General features: G+C 40.4%; 1 protein-coding gene across 3 annotated transcripts in view; it reads left to right on the forward strand.

Moving 5' to 3' along the window:
- Positions 1-21,571, forward strand: part of LOC111866659 (ATP-dependent 6-phosphofructokinase) — a 54,485-nt gene that overhangs the window by 20,307 nt on the left and 12,607 nt on the right. For 2 of the 3 annotated variants that reach the window (XM_023855833.2, XM_033752368.1), the window contains exons 7-10: positions 9,366-9,554; positions 11,862-12,052; positions 14,208-14,295; positions 21,134-21,280. In XM_023855833.2, coding sequence (XP_023711601.1) covers positions 9,366-9,554; positions 11,862-12,052; positions 14,208-14,295; positions 21,134-21,280 — 615 coding nt within the window. Of the gene's footprint in view, positions 1-2,445; positions 2,555-9,365; positions 9,555-11,861; positions 12,053-14,207; positions 14,296-21,133; positions 21,281-21,571 lie in introns of all 3 variants that reach the window. The other variant, XM_023855832.2, reaches the window with a different exon arrangement.

The following is a 21,571-nucleotide window of genomic DNA, read 5'->3' on the forward strand; positions in this document are numbered from 1 at the left end:
CCATTATCTCCGTAACCGTTCAACTTTGGACATAGGTGTTTTGGGTTATATCGGCATACTTTAACATAAGGAACACCCTCCCGAAGTTTGGTCCATTCCTCCTGGGACACCCTGTATATTATATATTATTAGAAAACTTTAGTCTTTGAAGAGTCAAGTACTGCGCCAAAATTTATAGTACTAAAATGAAAAGACATCCTGTTAATACCACTGTCTATTCATGTGAAGGCCCCTTGCACAACACAACCTTCTCAAATCCTGAAGAAATATTCCGATCACCATGTCCCTGTAGTGTTCTTGGGTGACGGTAAGAGCATTGCCTTCCTCATCCTCAATGAAATAGGGGCCTAATATGCCATGTGCTGAGACGGCACGCCATATCGTCACACTTGTACTATGTAGCAGTTTCTGGACGATAACATCTGCTCAAAACCAAGGAAGTGAGTTGTCTGGCGACCACTTCTGTATGAGCAGGAATAATACTTAACTATGAGTACTATTTCCTCCGTCGAGAGACCCATTTCCAACAACAGCTGCAAAACACAACTTCCTTTTCACTACTGGGAACATGTGCGGCTGGAGATATGTCCCATCGACAAACGTACATGCGCATTTGAAATGTGTGAGTTTCAGTACTGCAATTTTTGGTGCATACTGTATTATACCAGTGTTTTGAGGAAAAAAACAGGCTTTCATGCCATCTGCATCTGTGGTCATGTGTACCTGAAGAAGTGTTGCAGGCTTTTTGTATGCAGCAGCACTTACCCCATGGTAGCATTTGCATTTTTAGCAGGTAATCCTGTGGTGGGCCTTGGTAGTCAAAAGGTTAAGGCTGTTTATTTCCACCTTGTCATAAAAGTTTTAATATAGAAACCACAGGGTTTTCCAGGTGGTTTTTGTTTCTGGCTATAGGAAGAGAAGATACATAGAAGTTCATTTCAGGGGGGGGGCGCCATGGTAAGTGGTTGTAATTCTGATTCCAACTGGTCCACTGACCATATTGTGGCAGTTTGCCAGTCTGTTGTAAAGAGTTTTCATCTATTTGGTGGCCACCTTCAGGTGTTGGCAGGCATAATTGTGGATGTCTTGTAGATGGTCCACATAATTTGCCACATGTTCAGTTGAGGGTTGTTCTTTGACAGGAGGGGTGCCCCAAACAGCAGGTTAAAGGGCAATTGGAGTTCTCTTCTTAAGACTAGTCTACCTGGGGTCAAGTACATAGTGTCATGAGTGGATCCCTCTTAAGCAAGGAGGAAAATAGGTAATCTTGCATCCCAATTCCTCTGGTGTGACGTGACAACTTTTTGTAGGTGCTTCTCGACTGTTTTGATGTTGCAGTATTTTCAGCCTTCAGTGGGCAAGAAGTTTCATAGTCAGCAGTGGCAGTGATTATGAGCTGAGAAAGAGCTTGTTGTAGAAGTAGTATATTCTCTGGAAGAGCTGGCCTCTTCCTGCTGCTAGTGAAGGCAGGAACTCGGCTTATGGTCTGTTAATTCAGTGAACTAAACTTTGTCTTGGTGTTAAATCACTTAGATTTCAGTGCTAAAATAAGAACATGAAAGCTGCACACCTCAATTTGTCTGAATCGCAACTGAATAGAAATGTCTACCCTCCAAGTGATTATGTGATAGAAAGGAAAGAATTTAATAAGGTTTATGGTTGGAAGAAAGCTTTGTTCTGTTTGTTTATGAGGTGGCAGGTGTGTGATATACCTCAGATATAGGTGTCATAAGAATTCAACACTAGAACTGGCAACATCAGAAACTCAGACTGTGTTTGTTGGTGTCGCTTCCAACTCCTTTTCACAAGTAGATTTTGTAAGCTCTGAAATGCACTCACCCACAGCTGTACCACTCATAACCTGTGCTAAGCAGGACAAAAAATTTGGCTGGCACAATAATTTGTTAGTGCCTCTGACAGTGCTTCAACTCATATGCCTTTAAATTTTTGCTATAGTCTAGTTCTTGCTGCTGATATTTGGACTGTGTTGGTAGATCACACAAGTGACCATTTTGTCATCCATACTTACATGCAAATGCTCTCCTTGTTGAAGACTGTGTTGGTTCTTTCCACTGATGGCCTGAAATATCAGACCCATGAAGACATTTCATAAATTAAGCAAGAAACTTCTAAAAGAATTTGGAATGGCTTCTTATGTTGCTTAGATGTCATCAGAATTACCAATGATATTCATATTTAGGGTTATTTTATGATGGTAGTATATAAATGAATATAGGGCATACATATTGAACATGTATGAGATAATTACCAGGTTCCACTAATATCGATATAAATTTTTGTGACAAATAATCTGTTTCCAAATATGCTGCAGGAAGTATGTACTTTTTTGTAATAACTGTGTGTGTATTGAAATGTGACACAAGAATTTAACATGTTTTTTGTAGTTACAGGCTTACTTAATTTGAAGTGTCTGTGGGCTTGTAGGTATTTGTGTCTGGTTGCTGGACTAACAAGTGAAGCAGATTATGTGTTTATCCCTGAATGGCCACCAGAAAGGGACTGGCCTGCCAAGCTGTGCAGGAAGCTGCTGCAGGCAAGCAGCTTTGCACTTGACAGTTCTGTGTATGAAACCATGTGTTTGTTAACTCACATATAGAGCACTGACCTACAGTCAGCATTTTCTTTTTGTTTCCATGACTGAAAGTCACTGAGTTAGTACTGACAGACATACAGATGTTGATAATGCAGGAAACAAAACAAACCTGTAAACACAAAATAACAATGTCCATAAGTTTTCTAGCTAAATTGCAAGTTGGTAGCAAAACTTGGAATTCATTGTAGTATTGTGACTGCATATTTGGCTGATTGTGATAGACGCCAGCAAAATTTACAGAAAAATTCCTCCCTCTCCCTTTAGTTTTTATAAGCAAGCTTTGAATCTCTAGATATAACAGAAACAAGGGCAATATATATTAAATTAAAATTCTATCCTCCCTGGTTTTCACAGCTGGAGCATAATATATGGCTTTCAGGACTTGACCATGTTGAATGTTGAAGATTTTCTGATGTTTCGGCAAACTTTGCAGTTGCCATCTTCAGGGTTAATGACTTTGGAAGGTGTTATGGCAGCTCTGACATAGGTCTTGCCTTAAGCAATGTGTTGGAGGTGAAACTGTGGTCACTGAATCATTTTTCACCCCCTGTTTTTACTAATCACATGGTTGCTCCCTGTTGGTTAGCTTCCCACTCCTGTGTCATGGCATCACATCTGACACTGCCTAATGTGAGAGCTGCCAGCTGCCCTCCCAGAATTAGTCATTAATCCTGAATATGGCAACTGCAGGGGTTGCTGAAACAACATTCAGTGCAGCCTTATCCCAAAAGCCAAAGCCACACCTTAATATAAAATGTTTATGTATGTTGGTAGACAGATTATAATAGCAAATGAGTTTTCAAGTGTTAAGGTACATCCAGTTTAGCGACACTATGATAAGTTTGCTGTCTGAAAAATATATACTTGTTTACAGTGAGCAGACAGTTTTCATGTATGTCTATCTTGTATAAATTTATATTTGGATACGTGGAGTGTAGTTAGTGAATTGGTTTGTAAAGTTTAGGGAGCTTGTCTTCAAACTGATGTGCCTAGATAATGTCCATATTGACAGTTCATGAAAGTGATGAACAAATCCTCTAATCTGAAACAAAAATATTTGTTATGGTTTCCAGGACAGCTGAAATCAGGATACACTGAAACCTGTTACATATATACCTGTGATGTCACGTATGCAGAACACTGAAGAAAATCCTTGTGTTTTGTCATAGATGTAGTTCTGATTGATGTTTGTGCTTGAAGGAATACATGTTTAGGACAATAGTTGTAGTGTTAAGAACACGGAACACAGAAACTTCTTGTCTTTAATATGTGTGCTTCTTCACACTCTGAAACTAAGATTACTTTAAAATTGTGCCATTTATTTTTCCAGAATAATTAAATTTAAAAATATGTGTTTTGATCATACATTTCCAAACATATGGTTTAATACACTGTACTGTACAACTGTATTTAGAATAGAAACAATTTCTTTGCTTTTTAATAAATTAAGTGTTGTTGGGTATGTTTTTATCTTCTGGGATTGAACTGAGACCATTGTGATGCCTGGATTTTAAGTTCTGTTGTATCAGGTATTTGTGAACAGTGATGCCACTCAAGCTCAGTTTTATGGATATATGAATGCTTGTCCGTATTGCATGTGCTTCGTTTCATTGTTTGCCTTGGAACTGGAAAGCAGTAGTTGGTTTGTATTTTTGCTTTGTTTCACAGAATTGGCTGTGAGAACAGACTGCACATAACTTTATGTATGAAGCTTTTGTGTTCTGGTGTATTGCTATATGTAAATTCAGTATACACTCAACTATCCATGCTAAGGAACTAGAAAGAAGACAACAACAACAACAACAACATAAGTAATCCAAGTTTTGGATGTAATCAGGAGATCGTGGTGATTGTTGAATATAGAAATTCAGAAATGTACACATATCTGATTTGTTCACTTATCTCAAGAAATGTAAGGCTTTTGGGCCTTGCAGTAGCATAGTTGGTTGGGGCACTATTCTACAAGCTTGAAGGTCACGGGTTCAATACCTGATGATGCCTTTGGACATTTCAGTTGATTAAACTTTCCAGCTGCACTATGGCCAGGGGCTCAGCTCAGCCTCTAACAGAAATGAGTACCAGAAATCTTCCTGGGGGTAAAGGGCAGCCGTGGCATGAGACTGACAGCCTCACCACTGCCTCTGAGCTGATTATCTAGAAAATGTGGGAGCCTTGACATCTCACAACCCTATGGGCATTCACAGCCTGTTACAGAATAGTTTTACCTTTTCTTTTCCTTTAAGACTTCCAGAAAAAGAGTATTGTCATAAAATGGATATTTTACTTTTCCCTGCAACTATTGTTTGGAACAGTTTTCACTCTGATAAATTTTTAGTGAATTACTCTCAAAGTGGCTGATCATGATGGCCACACAGTCTAAAACATGAAACGTCTTCACCTGTTCAAATACTGGAATCATGGGTTTGAATCCCAATCAAGACATGGATGTTTGTCTGCATTTATTCTGTGTTTGTGTGTAGGTAACGGCCTTGTGATGGGCTGATCCCCTGTCCAGGGAGTCCTCCCAACTGTCTAAGTTTAAGAAACTGAAGTGAAACAAGCATTTCATGGATGCCGTATGTTTCAAGTGGGAGCAACAGGAAGAGATGGATAGATAGGCTCTCAGAATGCAGGAAGATACACATTTAGGTCTTCATGTAAAGTGGTCATTGAACTTCTTCAGTCTAAATGAGAATTGAAACTGTGCAACAGTTCTTCATAAAACTACCTGGTACCAAATTTTATGAAAATCTGCCCAGCAGTTCCCAAACTTTTTTCTGCAGACATAACAGACATATGAAGCAATATAAGAAAAGATGCATTGTTATCATATCCAGGCATGTGACAGTAATTAAGATTTACTTGTACTTTACAGATTTTGTTGAAGTTTAATTCCTGAAAATAATTATAAATGTTGCATAATTTATTATTGCTACAATTGATTAGTAATTTAATCCTTTCACTTTTATGTAAGAATCCAGTAGTACAACTCAAAGGTTCATTGCTGCTAATAACAAAATCGTTAGGCCATACCATAACTCAGAAAGTGATCAGCAACTTCTCACCACAGCAGCCAGGGTTCAGTCCCAGGGCAGGTCATGTGGAATCGTTGTGGATAGAGTGGCACTGAGACAGGTTTTCTCTTTATATTTCTGTTTCCCCTGCTAATTCTCATTCCACCAACTGCTGACAACTCTGCAAAATTATAGTCATCCATCCATGCCCCTTATATTGCTATTATATGTGCCAGTCAGCTGTATTTGCTGCTATCCATTGAGTTGTTGCAGGCTTTACACACGCACACACACACACACACACACACACACACACGCGCGCGCGCGCGCACACATAAATGTGTGTGTATATATGCAACATGTAATGCATGAACTTGAGAGATGGCTTCTCATTTCTTATTTATGACGTCAGTTTCTCAGTCTTTCTCTCTCCCCGTCTCTCTTTGTATGGAATTTCTCAAAACAAAAATTCAGTGTCACAGAACTCTGTGTTGTACAGTGTGTCCACGAGGTCCCTTTGGGGTTTTGAAAAATTGTGGTGCGCAAAGAAATTGAGCTAGCCACATGCGGTTTGTGGCGGATCATAGTGAAACTCTGGAAGTATTTTTACTGACCTCAGTAGACTTCGATGTGGGCTCCCTTGGTAGCACGGAGAACATCCAGACAATATTCGAGCTCTTGCCATGTTCTGTGGAGCATGTCCACTGGAATAGCCGAGATCTCATTCCTGATATGGGTCTTCAGGACATCAAGTCCGTTAACTGGTGTTCAGAACACAGGTCTGCAGGTACGTGTATTCCTACATAGGACATTTCCAGGAAGATGGATTGGCAGAGATGGTCCGATGCCTTGGCCTCCATGTTCACCAGGCATAACACCACTTGATTCTTTCCTGTGGGGTTATGTCAAGAGCAGTGTGTTCCGAACACCAGTTAACGGACTTGATGACCTGAAGACCCATATTAGGAATGCTATCTCAGCTATTCCAGTGGGCATTCTCCACAGAACATGGCAAGAGCTTGAATATCATCTGGACCTTCTCTGTGTTACCAAGGGAGCACACATCGAGGTCCGCTGAGGTCAGTAAAAACCTTCCAGAGTTTCACTATGATCTGCTGCAGACTGCATATGGCCAGCTCAATTTATTTGCGCCACAATTTTTCAAAACCCCGAAGGGACTTTGTGGACACACTGTACAGTATAGTTCTCTTCTTAATGTGTGGCATACTTTTGTTTTGGTTATAATCAATACATCATTCTGCCCGTAACAGTGATAGTGTTAAATGGCAATTACTGCTGGGCAAGAAATGTGTAGATGAGTTCACAAAGTGCCTCATTTAGCTATAAATAGTGAACAAGAAAAGTTCATTTGAAATTAGAAGCTTTTAACTGAAGTGGGTCTCTCATGAAAATCTGGAAGAAAGTTTTTATAAGCTTCTTGAACCAACCCAAGATTTCATTTAATACAAGCACCTCCTTGTTAATTACCATAAAGGAGTATACTGTAGGGAGGTGTTGAAGATACATATTTCAGTTTTAATGTAGACACGTAGTGTGTCTGCTTAAGTAAATCTCTTTTCTCATTGTAATGTGAATAGATCATGTTTTCCACATATAGAGATGATTGTTATTGGGCTTCATTGCCATTAGAGGAGCCTGTATAATCCCCATACAGAAATGTTCAAAAGGACCAGCAATGCCATGTGAACTGATACCATAGCTTATAAACATGGACAGGATTGAAATGATGGGAGAAAGTTGAGGAAGAACAGCACAGCTCCAAAGCTATGTTTTGTTACATCAAGTGTCGCCACATGTCATTTGAACAGGAAAAAGTGTGTGATGGCTGAATCAACAGCTTGCAGTATAACATTCCGTTTCAGGGTTTGAGGTGGGGTTTGCATCATGACCAAAATAACACCATTTAAAACCAGGTTACAGATTCCGCTGTGTGTACAAGAATAGTTTGTGTTCTAACTGAACGTTGCAGACTAATATAACAAATTTATATAATATAAGAAAATGATTGTCTTTAATTTGGTATTCAGAGGGTTAAATAACCATTTGGTTTTTATGATTCCTGTTCATAGACATGGGAGCTAAAGGATACTGTTCTACAGTATGATGTAGTTGGGTTGCCAGGGGAGTTGTCTGTAACCATCATGCTATATATATATTGAAGATTTATTCACTTGGAGTGTTGTGTTTGTTTTTTTGAGATTGATATGTCAAAGAATTCTGTCACTTTATACTTTTGAATTAATTATATACATTTCATTATTATTGCAACATGTTTTGGCCTGTTGCCATCATCAGGCTATTTGTATTAATTGTCAATTTAACTGTTAACTCCATGTAATAATATATATTCTACATGCAGAACCAAAATTTCTAAACATGGGACAATATATAGCTAATAATAGTTTAAGTGAGTAATTGTATGGGTAGTCTGATGATGCTTAGTGGGCTCAAATGTGTTGTAGTAATAAAGAATGTGTGTGGTAATGCAGTTACTCGTTTGGCAGAGTCTCGGTAAAGTGGATATCAGAATGGATTGTAAAGCATCTTGAACTTTATGGAACAGGACAGTGATGATACAGTAAATCCTCGCTAATCCAGTTACAAATAATATGGATCAAAAAATAAAAATGCTATTCACAGTTGAGTACATACTTCAAAAGACACACGGCATTTAGGAAGGCAGATGAGTAGCGGCCTCCTTAGTCTAGAGGTAACGTTCCCACCTCATGACTCGTAGTACGCGGGTTCAAATACCCGGCGGAGGTCGTCGAATTTTTAAGGGCGGAAAAATTCAGGGAACAAGTCCTCCGGGAGGGACTTTAAGCCGTGGGTCCCATGTCGTAGCTTTACGGCATGTAAAAGAACCTCATACCTCCAAAGGAGGTCACTGAGCAAAATTGTGGACATTTGCCGCCCAACAGCAGTCACTAATACCTCCGGTAGATGGGGGAAGCATTATAGATACTTCTCAACCAGTAGAGCCGGTCTCGCTGGCTTAACGGGACTGATGGTAAGCGCCAATACCGGTAGGATATAGAGACAGGTAGAAATCATAGAGGGAAGCACAATGGACCAATACAGGTCTAAGTGCATGGGGAACCCACCCTCTCCAATAGCTAACTAACTAAGGCAGATGAGTCGCTTGCCTGTTCAAACAAATCTTGACAGTTTCTTCAGGTCTCAGCTGTACTTGTTTTTGAACATAATGTTCAAAAACAAGTACAGCTTCTGAGTCTTCTATTGATGAATAAATATATTGTCTTCTTATAGTTTTTAAATAAAGGCTGTACAGTGATATTTTTTAATTTATTTCCATCAACACTACATATATCATTAAATTTTACATTTTTTTATGTTATAATTTTTTTTTGTCTTTAAGGGCTACCTTTTGCTTCATTAATCCAGATTATCACTTAATCTTAATGACCTGTTCCCCCACTTAATCCGGATTAGCAATGGTTTACTGTACATTCTGTACCAGTAGTACCGTTGCACCATTTGGTATAGTTTCTGTTGTCCATTTGTGGAAGATGTGAGCAGGTTAATTACTATTGTACTATGGGAGGAATGGTTGCAGAGAGTAACATTGAGAGCTCCAGGCTACTTGGTCACTTATAACACATATTTTTTATTTCATTGTTAAGTGCTGCCCTTGTTTGGCTTTTTTCATAACCATTTTCCCTGATCACCTTACCTGTGATGTCTGGATGAAACAGGAGCGTTCTACGGGACAGCGGCTCAACATCATCATTGTTGCTGAGGGCGCCATTGACCGAGATGGACAACCCATCACTGCAGAGAAAGTTAGAGAGGTTGTTGTGAAGAACCTGCAGCAGGACACAAGAATAACAGTACTCGGACATGTCCAGAGAGGGGGCAACCCATCAGCTTTTGACAGAGTCCTGGTATGTCTCCTTTCTAGTCTGTTGAAAAGCCAGAGTACATGAAGTGAATTATGTGACCTGTAGAAACACAGGTTTTTATTTCTGGATAAAGTTAATAATTATATTGACATACTATCATAGCAGATTGTTAGATCGTATTTCTAAAAGTCATCAGCAGCATACAGTTTGCAGTCGTTGCTTAATGGATTGGACTGTGCCATAGCTGTCATGGTTAAATGCAGAGGAATCCATCCCACAACAATCTACATTGGATTTATGATGGGCAAAAGGGCAGTGGGACTGATTTCTCAGCAGCCCTCATTCTGTCTGTGCCCCTCGGCCATCTGTCACTGCCCCTGAGATGTGATGGGCACAACCAGTCAGCATATTGGTCCCCAGCTGGGGCTTCATATGTGACCTGTCACTTGGCAGGACCCAGTTAATAAGTTGGCTTAGTGAAATGTTCTCACTTGTAATCAAATCACCCATAAAAGCAGGGCATGCTGTTTTGGTTTTGTGGCCAGACAGCATGCCACTGACAAGAGTTGTGGAGACATTGGACATTGTCATTCAGTCAGGTATTAGAAGAGCTCTGTGTGTGTGTGTGTGCGCGCGCGCGTGCGCACATGCATGCTTGCACAAGGTAGATATAGCTTTGATTAAAATGAGCGTAAGTAATTCTGGAGCGTCTTGTAGAACTTGGACAGTAAAACCATTAGTATGCCCACACCCCAGGTGAAAGTCAGTTTTATTTATTTTTATTTCATGAATTATTGTTTATAACAAATTAGAATTATTAGGTTTTGCAATTTTGTTAATGCTGTTTCATTCTCAGTTGCTGATAGTGAATGCAGTCCAATTGATTTTGAATTCAGCCGCTTTATTTGATCCACTGTCAAGTCTTATCACTGCTCTAATTTGGTGGAGCAGACTTCTTTAGAATGTATGAGATGCTTATTTAATCCAGAAGTTCCCAACCTCCTAAAGAACTCGGAGGTTCATTACCTTGTTCACAAGGACTTGTCTCATGTTTGCTTGGTGATAGGTACTGCACTGATTCAGTTTCTCAGGAACCAGACTTCTTTAGAATGTATGAGATGCTTATTTAATCTAGAAGTTCCCAACCTCCTAAAGAACTCGGAGGTTCATTACCTTGTTCACAAGGACTTGTCTCATGTTTGCTTGGTGATAGGTACTGCACTGATTCAGTTTCTCAGGAACCACATGTCATCCCTATGTCTAAGTACCATGACTTGAAAGAATTTAGGGGCTGTGGGTTTGGGTTGCACCCTCTGCTCTTCTTTTGGCTGGTCCCTGGCTAGAGATTGGTTTGCATCAGGTGGGTTCATGTCACATGGTAATAGAACAGGAACAGTCTCTGGAACAACAGTTTTATTCCGTATTTGTGCATGTGATTGCCCTAGAAGATGTCACTATTTGGTCACTGAAAATTTCAGAGTGTATATTTCCCTGACATATAGCCCATCCCTTCCCTAAGCTTGTGAAGATGCTGTTACTCCGTAGTCAAACGAACGGTGTGAGTGCCACCAGTTTACTTACCTGGAGTGACACTTTGAGCTGTAGGTTGGGATACAGAATCAGACATTTTGACTGACTTGATTTCATCACCACAATATAAACATTCTATATTCCTGTCCTTCATTTTTCCAGTGTTTAGCCACATCTTATACTGAGGTTGTTCCAGTGTTTCAGTGTATGTTGTTATTGCCATCTTCAGGATGATTGAAGCAGAGGGATAGTATGCCCCAAGCTTCCTACCTAACCACATGGTCCCTTCCTACTGCATAGCACCACACTCCACTCTTGCATCCTGACTTCCATCGCAAGACTTCTACTTACGGCTGTGGCCCTTTCTCATCGGATAGCGTATTGCTCTACACCCCCGCCCATACATTTACTTTTAGATTTATATATTGGGCTGCATCCTTCTGCTTGTTCACCCTGAAGATGTTGACTGCAGTGTATGCCATGTAGTTCTGAGAACTTCAACACGTGACATTGTTAAGCCCTGAAGGATGAATTTACACATTTCATGTTCTCTGTTAACAAACATAAGATCTAAAAGTCTGTGATGATGGTATATTAATACAATTATTGAGTTCTTGGACCCTACCAATTGTTTTTTGTTTCAAACACAGCATTTTTGCGACTGGATTCTGTTCTCATCTTCAGATAAAAGCCTACTCAGTTGGGCTTTCACCTGAAGACGGAAACAGAATCCATTCTCTGAAACATGTTTTAAATAAAAAAGCAGGACGATGGACATAGCATCCAAATCTCAATAACTGTAAAGTGTATGTTTGGTAGGGATGTCGGATGGGTGCGGAGGCTGTGATGGCACTCATGGAAGCCACACCAGACACTGAATCCTGTGTGGTTTCACTAGATGGTAACCAGGCTGTGAGGTTGCCTCTGATGGAGTGTGTAGAGAGAACAAAAGCAGTCACAAAAGCCATGGAGAATAAGGATTGGGAAAATGCTGTACAGCTGCGTGGCAAGTAAGTCTTACATCACAGCAGCTTGGAATTGCATTGCCACTGGCTTTTTGTCAGCCATTTAGTCTGATGGGTATGTACCCAGAATGTCCCTCCAGGCTTACTGCTGTGCCACACCAGTACACAAAATAGTCCCTCCACCAGGTAAAAACAGATTAACTGTCCTAGCACTTTATGACAGTTAACAGACATAATGATAAAAACCATTATAATTCTTAGAACAGTTTTATTTACATTTTTGCATAACATGCCCAGATTATGAAGAAAGCAGTCTTCTGGTATTTGGCACCGTGTATATGTGGTGTTAACCGACGTTTCGGAGGAACGTTGGTTAACACCACATATACACGGTGCCAAATCCCAGAAGACTGCTTTCTTCATAGTCACCGCAGTGAAAGCCTCAAACGTCGGTTAACACCACATATACACGGTGCCAAATCCCAGAAGACTGCTTTCTTCATAGTCACCGCAGTGAAAGCCTCAAATCTTACATGTGCCCAGATTACTCTCACTTAATTTTCATGGTACAAACAAAATATTGGCAGAAATTAATTTTAGCTTAACAGAAAGATGAAAGAAGTTGGTATTTATTTAGTCTTAAGTGGTTATGTCATGTAGATGTATGCAATTTTACCAAAATTTCAAAGGTACATACCTCTTCTATCTTCATGGTTGATGGGTGCAAGGTGGGCAAGTGTCCATGTATATATAGCCCCATATTTAAAAAAAAAAAAGCCTGATATGCATGAAGATTATCCATATGGTCAAGCAGTAGAGAGGACACCATGAGCAAACGTGCTGTTCCCACAAGTCCTTTGCCATATCAAGGAATGGCTATAACAAGTGCATAAGGGGATTCACAATGCCCCCCCCCCCCCNTTGGACAATCCTTCACACATACTGCCCCATTCTAGGCCCATGTCCCATCTCAGATATACCCTTCAACATGCTTCTTGCCTCCCATCCCTACTGAACCCACCCTCGGCCACTGGTGATCTCCCAGTTTGCATGGCACTTGGTCCACAGCATGGAAAGTTAACCAGCGTTATGCCTGGTGAACAATTTGATATGTGACCACTTCACATTTTCTTGACCTCGACCCTAGTTGGAGGTGAGTGGTCAGTTTCATGCCCTGGCCGCTTTGGATTTGAAATCCACCAGTGTCAGACAGTATTTAAAGAAGGAAGTACGGGGTGATTCACTTGAAGGATGCCACAAATTAATAATTACAAATCATGTAGTAGTTCGCTGATTGAAGTGGAACTGGCAGCACTGTATACTTTTCCAACATTTGACCCAGTTCATGCTAAAGAAATGCTACCAATGAAATTGCTGCAGTTCCTCCTGCCATGCTGATTGTGACATTCATGAACATGGAACTTCATGTTTGCCTCTGCCTCCAGAGAGAAACTAATTTCAACGCTTTCTGTACCCCAAATGTCTCCACATCTACCATGATACATACTTGCCAAGTTTTGTTCTCATTCATGAATTATTGCATGATTTGTAGTTATTAATTTGGTGTCTCATGTGTGTGAATCATCTTGTACAACTCTAGTAAAAGAAACTCACATGAAATCCTGTAGTTTGTCCAGTGCTCAGCAAACAAATGTTGTAAAAAAGGATCTCATAGGAGTTCTGAGGTTGTCATGGCAGTGTGTGTGGGTGCCTGTCTACCAAATGACATGTCATCACACCCCATAAGGGGCTCCCATGTTTGATTCATTTTCTCTGCCAGTCTAGACGGATGGACTGAGGTTGTCATGGAAGTGTGTGTGGGTGCCTGTCTACCAAACGACGTGGCATCACACCCCACAAGGGGAGCCCACGTTTGATTCATTTTCTCTGCCAGTCTAGACGGATGGACAAGACTGAACGTAGTGGTGCCTTGCCACTAAATGGGCTTCATGATGGAACCCCTTCATATCCAGGGAGTGTATCCCTTGTACACATTGGTAGCATGCTGTATGTGCCCTGAAGCAAATCTGGACACATTGGCGATGTGGAACATCTGTCACTCTGCTTGGGATTGAATACCAATCATGAAGCCCTTAGCCAGTCCCTTTACTGATTGAGCTATCCTGGCTTGCATAGTGTAGAGTTGTGTATATTAGATGTTCCTTGAACCAAACTGATACATCCAACAATTTGTTTGCAGGAGTTTTGTGCGGAACTTGGAGACCTACAAAATGCTTACCAGACTGAAACCTCCGAAACCAATAGTCGAAGATGTAAATCGTCCATCTGTAAGTTGATTTCAGTGTTATTTTTATGTATTGTGTGACATCTTGCCTATCATTTATGTTTCTGTGCTGTTTTGAGCTTGTGGCATGGACCACATCATGAGAGTAAGGTGAGAAGTCTTTGACTGAGTATAATATCAGAACATTAATTACATGTTGTATGATAAACTGTAATTAGTTGAGTTATATTGAGTAAATTATTTATATTGCTTGAGCAGGCTTACTGGCTGGATGACAAGAGAGTAAGGGTCTAATTTGTGACAAGGCTGGAGATTTTTCTCTTCACTGGGTATGGGACCTATCCAATCTCCTTTCCTCCAGTTTAGTACTGGGGTGAAAGTGCTAGGTCATAGAGCAGACCACTCACTTCCATCTAGTGCTGAAGGTATACCTGTGCAAGAAAGCCAAGGCTCATAGTGGGCTATGGTACCATTCCTCTGCCTTCTAATAACAGATGGAATCCAAGGTTCAAATAATATTGTAATGTGTTTTGCTACTGAAGACGCCGTTCGGATTGTTAATTGGTTTATTTAACAACCTACAAATCGTAACTACAAATACTTATAACACTGGTATGGGTTTACACACTTTACAACCCTACACAATAATCTCTTCACACTATCTTCAGGAGTCTTCACGTATTTATAATATGGGAGCTATACAAGTCTCTCTTAATTACACACTCCTAATATAACTGTACTACAGCACACACAGAGTCTTTAAGTCACACAGTAAGGCTTCACTGGCCGACTTCTCTGTTATCGCACATTATCACATAAGATCTTCTAACCACACATTCGGGTCTTCTTCCTGCAACTGCTGCTTTATTTTAACTCTCTTCGGTGGCTGCTACATTTTAACTGACTCCTTAGGAAGTGTAGTTTTCTTATAAACCCTCAGCCAGAGAACGGGAAAATGCCTCGCTTCCTTGTTGCCTAGTCACCGTGTTTACAGGTGTTGTTGGGAACGCTATCGAGAATTGTTTATTGCTGCATAGCAACCACAGCATTCCCCACTACGTCTCTGTGGGGGTGTGGGGGAGGGATGTTGACCAGCCTGTTGCCGTAGTAGCGACAGTGCTCCGATGTTACATCACCGCTGGCATGGGAGGGGATGTCCTCCATAGCACAGTACATCACGCTGCTCCCTTCTTAAGGCTGTTCATTCAAGTTTGCCTAGCAGTACATCCCCGTTCCTTTTATTTGCAGGCTGTTCTTGCAACGTCTTCTTTTTGTCCAGCTACTCCTCTTGCAGCGACTATCCTCTGTTACCTCTGCTCCCCTCTTAAGACCAGCTCATCTCAAGCGGTTTCCTGTCAACTTGCCAGAAGATCCAGTTGTATCACATTCATCCATCGCACATTCACTCTTGCTCGGGAGGCCGGTACTTTTATGTTACCGGCTCCTCCTCAATCCATTGTTTCTTTTTCCGCTTTGGAGGGGGCCTACCCCTCCATAAGGTCCATTCCTTGTTTTGTTGTAATCTGACAGAAGATCCGGCTATTTGCTTCGCAATCTTCCTGCCGACAATCTCGTAGAAGGTCTTCTTACGACTACTTCTCCCTCCCAGGTGTGATCGCTGTCCTGATCTACACCCTCCAATGGCGTTCTTGGTTGGGTCCTTCAATTGGTTGCTGACTCGTCCCTGTTTCACACCTATGTCCCTTATTCCAATGTTGCATTCAGGGTACTTCCAACATCTATTCTCCCCTGTCCTTTTTGGGGTTTCTTGTTCAACATTGTCTTCGTTTTGTTCCATATGCCTGTGTCCTGCACAGCATGTAATCTTTATTCTGCTGGCAGTCACTTCTTTCCGTGGTCCACGATTTCTTTTGGTCGAAGATTTTCTGAAGATGTTCATCTTGCGCCATGCCGCTGCATGGAAGATCTCTATTTTTCTGTTTCCCAGATACCTGTAAGGAATATTTGCTGTCTCCTTACATAGGACATTCATGCTTGCTATTTTTTCTTACACAAACCCTTTGAAGTGCTGTAATGTGCAGCTTAGATTTATGTCTCCGGTTAATTCGTGTGGTGGGGAAGGGGATCTCATGGGGGTCAATGGAACTTTAGCTGAAATATTTAAAAACTTTCACATTTTACACAGTCTGTTTCTAAAATCCAAAATTTTGAAGTTAACAGCTGCGAAAATATAATGGAAAAAGTTAAGTTTGTTGGTTAATCAAACAAGGATTCAAAGGAAATCAATATTTACTTTCCTGAAACTTGTGATATAATTCTGCAATTTTTTTCTCTCTCATTTGATGCTGCTCTGAAGTTATGTAAGGTAAGGAAGTTGCTTTATTGTAAAGAATTGATGTATTATAATTGCTTCTCAATTTTAAATATGTATAAATTATGAACTGTGGTCCTAGTGTAATGATAATCTTTGGGCTAAGACTGTGAGATTGTGTTATGAAGTTCCCTTCACAAGCACAAAGCCAATGGCCTGGTTTTGATCCCCACAATTTGTTATTTTAAAACTGTGTCCGTGTCCGTGTGTGTGTGTGTGTGTGTGTGCCCGCGCGTGCGGATCGATGTGCACTTGCACACTGCATTCATGTGTATATGTGGTGTGCATATTATTATTCATATTTAGTTATGCTTTCCATTTGTGTGGGGCACAAGGAAGCATAGTTGGTTGAGACACTATGCTACAAGCCGGAAGGTCGCGGGATCGAATCCCAATGAGGTCATTAAATTTTTTCAATTTACCTAATCCTTCCAGCCGCACTATGGCCCTTGGGTCGACTCAGCCTCTAACAGAAATGAGTACCAGGAATATTCTTGGAATATTCTTGGGAGTAAAGAGTGGCTGGTGTGTACGGCTGACAACCTTACCGCCAGTCTATGAGCCGATTGTCTAGAAAATGTGGTAACCTCCAAGGCCTGTTATAGGGATACCTTTACTTCTTTTTTACTTTTACAGTGGAAGTATTATTTTGAACTGCAAATTGAGGGAAACCTTAAGTGGCACAGTTATTGGACTGTGCCGTTAGAAATTGGAACTGAAATGAAAATACAAAATGGGAATTACGTTGTACATACAATTAGCAAGTTTGGAGACAGGAAATATAGGGTAAAGCTTTACTGAAAATATCAGGCGACATGTTACTGAATAGTATCTTACTTGTTCATATCACTTTGTTATATTTGTTCTCAGGCAGTTTTATTTTCCTTTTATAGCAAGACACATTATGGGGCACTTCGGTAAGATTCAGTGTTTGGTGTTTGCATTGTTTAAAGTAAAGTAGATCTGCATTGCAGTTAGTGGCTCTTCAGTTTTTGTGCTCTCTTGTATGCCACTGATGATACACAGTTTTCACGGCATTCAAGATTCATACTGTGATCTTCTGGGTTATGATGCTGTGTAATTGAGCAGACTGTCATAGTGGCAACTCTTTGTACTTGTACTGAAGAGGTTCTTGGTTTGAATCTTGACCAGGACACCAGCTGTCTGTGCAGATTTTCTTGGTTTTCTCAGTCTCTCAAGGCAGGTGCCATGATCGTGCACCACTCAGGTCATGACCACTTGTTTCAAAATCCTTTTCCAGTTCAGTGTTTATTAGTCCTGCCATTTGATGCTATATAGTCTGTTATATGGCAGCACTATAAAATTAACCACATGGAAGAATGTCATGTAGTCTGGCATCTAGTTACCAGCATCTTAGATGAGCATGCCTTCCATCTCCTGCAGAAGATGGAGACAGGTTGTTCCTACAAAACGTAGTGACCACTATGAAGTACAACACACTCTCATAACTCAGAAGGTCACAGTATTGCACTGGGCAGGTTATCTTTGAATTGCATGTAAATTTGTCTCAGTAAACTATTTTCCATTAATTCTGAGGCAGTCAAGGTAGACTCGAAGGTAGGTGAACAATTAAGAGTTCCTTGTCCATCAGGTGAATTCAAATAAGGGGGGCACATCCATTTGTTTTCACTGTCCACAAGTTTCAGTTTGAGAACCACATTACATTCATTCATGAATTGTCATTTCTTCTTAAAAGTCTCACTCAAATAAGAGTAATATTTTTCTGGTTGATAGATTGTTTCCTCTGTGTATTACCTTTTTACCAATTCGAAAGTTGTTTTTGGTTTGTGTGGTGCTGCCATTTATGTTCTCTGCAAATGTCTAGTGGCTCCAGATGTTGCCTGGTCTTTCCTCATCTAGACAAGTGTGTAGAATCCATTTCTGAGCTGGGGCACTCATGTGGGGGATTCTGAGACCCTCAGTGATAAGGTGATTATGAGAGTGATGGTCAGCAGAGGGGATCTACAGCCTTAATATATGATCTGAACCACATGGGAGCCTGATATTTTTCACATCCCTGAAGTTTTCTATTTGGTAGTTGTGTCGGTTTCACTCTGCGAGCAGAAAGATTCACACACGGATCTGACTGGTGGTGAAACTCCGAATTATTTGAATTAGGGTCCAGTGACTTATTCTGGTACCAGACAGTCACTTTCAGTTTGAAAATCTTGTGATATGGATTTTTATCACAGGAGAAGGTAGTTCAAATAAAGCCATTTTCACAGATCATTTTAATTTGTTTTAATTTTGATGCCTTTCTGATGGCTTATTTGAGTGTGGAGTCTCCGTTCAGATGCATGCCAATGAATGTGTTATATGGTAATGATGTATGTAGAACTGGCATGAAGACTGAAGTGTGAATGTTACATGTATTTTGAGACTTCTATGGCAGTTTGTGTTGTCCTGCAATAAAGAGAAGGTGAGGCAGGTGGTAGGTAGAACTGGTCATTTAGAAACCCATTGAGCTTCAGTGTACCAGTGGCAATGACAAGAGGAAATGTATGCTGATGTTGTAAGTTTGCACAGTACACAGAGTCTGGTCGAGATTAAGTGCTTTGCCTTTTCATCATTGGAAGATACTAGCTGGTCTTGCTTTCATTCTTGTTCAGAGATGCTACATTGGTGTTGAAAATGTGCGTGGATTGTTATCTGTCTATCCACTGGCCATACGTCCACCAATAATGATTTTCACAGTGCCTTGGGGGCCTGGAATTGTTAAGTGTTTGTGGCAAGCTGTTTTCTAGTTGAATCACCCTGAAGATGGAGACAGCTGTATTGTCCGAAATGTTGACACCGCACAACATGATGCTGGAAGCAAGATGGTGTACAAAGCTTCTGACAAATCATACAGATTCTGTAAATAAAATATTGTCGTTAGCCTCTAGCAAGTGTGGGCACCTTTGAAGTACTCAGTTTCTGACTTTGTGCACACATTACTGTACATCTTCCACTTGCTCAGAATCGGTTGTGAAAAGTCTTCTCCTTACTCTGACACTTATATGGTTCAGAATAAAACCTTTTGAGGAGAATTTTTGGCTTTGGAATAAGAAAAATGCCTCATAGGTCCAAATCAAGGCATATTTTGGATGTGCAGTCACTGGCATTTCTGTATTGTTGTCAGAAATGGCTTTAATGAAAGGGCTGCATGAGATGGTTCATTATCACGTTGCAAAATCCATTTGTACAGTGAAAGATTTGGTCTTTGTTGTCAAGTTCCTTGCCATAAACTTTCCAAAATTTGAAGGTAGAATGCTTTATTTACTATTGAGGAAGAATAAATTTACAGTGGGTAATTGCTTTCATGTCATACAGCAGATCAGCATAGTTTCACATCCAGACTTTATATTTTAAAGTTTGGAAGGCTTACAGACTGACAGATTCATAGGTCAGGCTGAGAGATGCAGGTCTCCAAAAACTGGATTCCAAAAGGTCTGAGCAAATTCTGTCCCTATTTTGGCAGTTCTGTATGCATGTTCAGATTGTTGATCACAGTCAGTCTCACACTTTTCCTCTTTAAGTTCTCCTATCTTCTGAAAAGTTTTCTATATGCCAATAAGTTCCTGAGGTCAGATGACTGGATCAATCTTTATCTGCACTCTCTTCCTTTCCGTTTTGAGAATGTTTAACCCACAAAAAAACCTGTGTTCTGTGCATTTATTTCCTTTATGAATTCACTGAAACATTTTATGTTAATGGAAGTTTTCTCCATTTTCAATATCATTTGTATGCAAATATATTTCTGGGCATTATCCATTGCCCTGTTTTTGTCTAAAACATTGTTCTGTTTTTATTTAAAAACATACTTTTTGGAGATTGGATTCTGTTGCAGTGTTCAGGTAAAACCTACTCAGTTGGACCCAGTTGACAGAGCTAGTCTGGAGACTGGGACTATCTCTATTGCACCCAAATGGGAAACATTTTGTTTTCTGTACCACTCAACATTAATCCTAGGTATTCACAAAATGTGCCGGAAGTGTCCTTCATTATTGTGAATACATTCATCAGTACCCTTCATCATTCTTTCAAGAAACACTTTAAGGGTTCCTGTCATGATGCAGCCCTTTCAGTAGTATGCTTTTTGGATTGTTTTGGTACTCATTTTTGTTAATGAAGTCCCACAGAAAGAGTCAGGGCTTATTGGACTCTGTGTAACCATGATACCTTCAAAATGATCCTTTCTGCCAGAAACTGATTAAGCTTATCCATTGCTGTCCTGACCATATGACATGTAGTGTTGTCCTGCTGAAACCAGTCATCTCTTTCACAAAGTTCCAATAACGAGAACTGCATAATTACAGATAGACATACTTCAGTGTTTGTACATTAGGATAAGCGTTCAGTTTTAAATGAATCATCGTGAAGAAGTCAGGAGCATTTCCACCCATGTCACTGTGTTTGCCAGATCTGTATTCCACAGGACCCATCCAAACACATTCTTTATACCAGTAGAGGTAAACAACCAGTGCAGTGGTACATGATGTTGTGCTAGGTTGCAGTCTTCTCCTTATTGTGTTACCTTTTTGTGCAGGAGGGCTTCAATCTGGCTGTGATGCACATTGGTGCTCCAGCATGTGGGATGAATGCAGCAGTGCGTTCGTTTGTACGGAACTGCATTTATCGAGGTGACACGGCACTGGGCATCCATGACGGCATTGAGGGACTTCTCGCAGGAAATGTGAGTGTAATTGTTTTTGTCTTCTGCAGTGTAATTCTATTATATAGAGCTTTCCCTCATGTAGTTAACTTACTTAATGAATTCTGTCATCTCATGGAATTTAAATGCATGTTACAGCCACTCCACATTATATCATCCTCAGAGCTGTTTAAATTCATTTCCCACAAAGTGTATTATAGCATACATGTCTCTTTGCTGTTCTTATGTAACATGTAGACCCTCACTGTATATGAGGTGAAAGGTAAAGTTATCTGTGGGCTTAATTAATTTAGTGCCATGCCATGTAGATAT

This window comes from Cryptotermes secundus, unplaced genomic scaffold (genome assembly GCF_002891405.2).
Source record: "Cryptotermes secundus unplaced genomic scaffold, Csec_1.0 scaffold2106, whole genome shotgun sequence".
NCBI classification, from domain to species: domain Eukaryota; kingdom Metazoa; phylum Arthropoda; class Insecta; order Blattodea; family Kalotermitidae; genus Cryptotermes; species Cryptotermes secundus.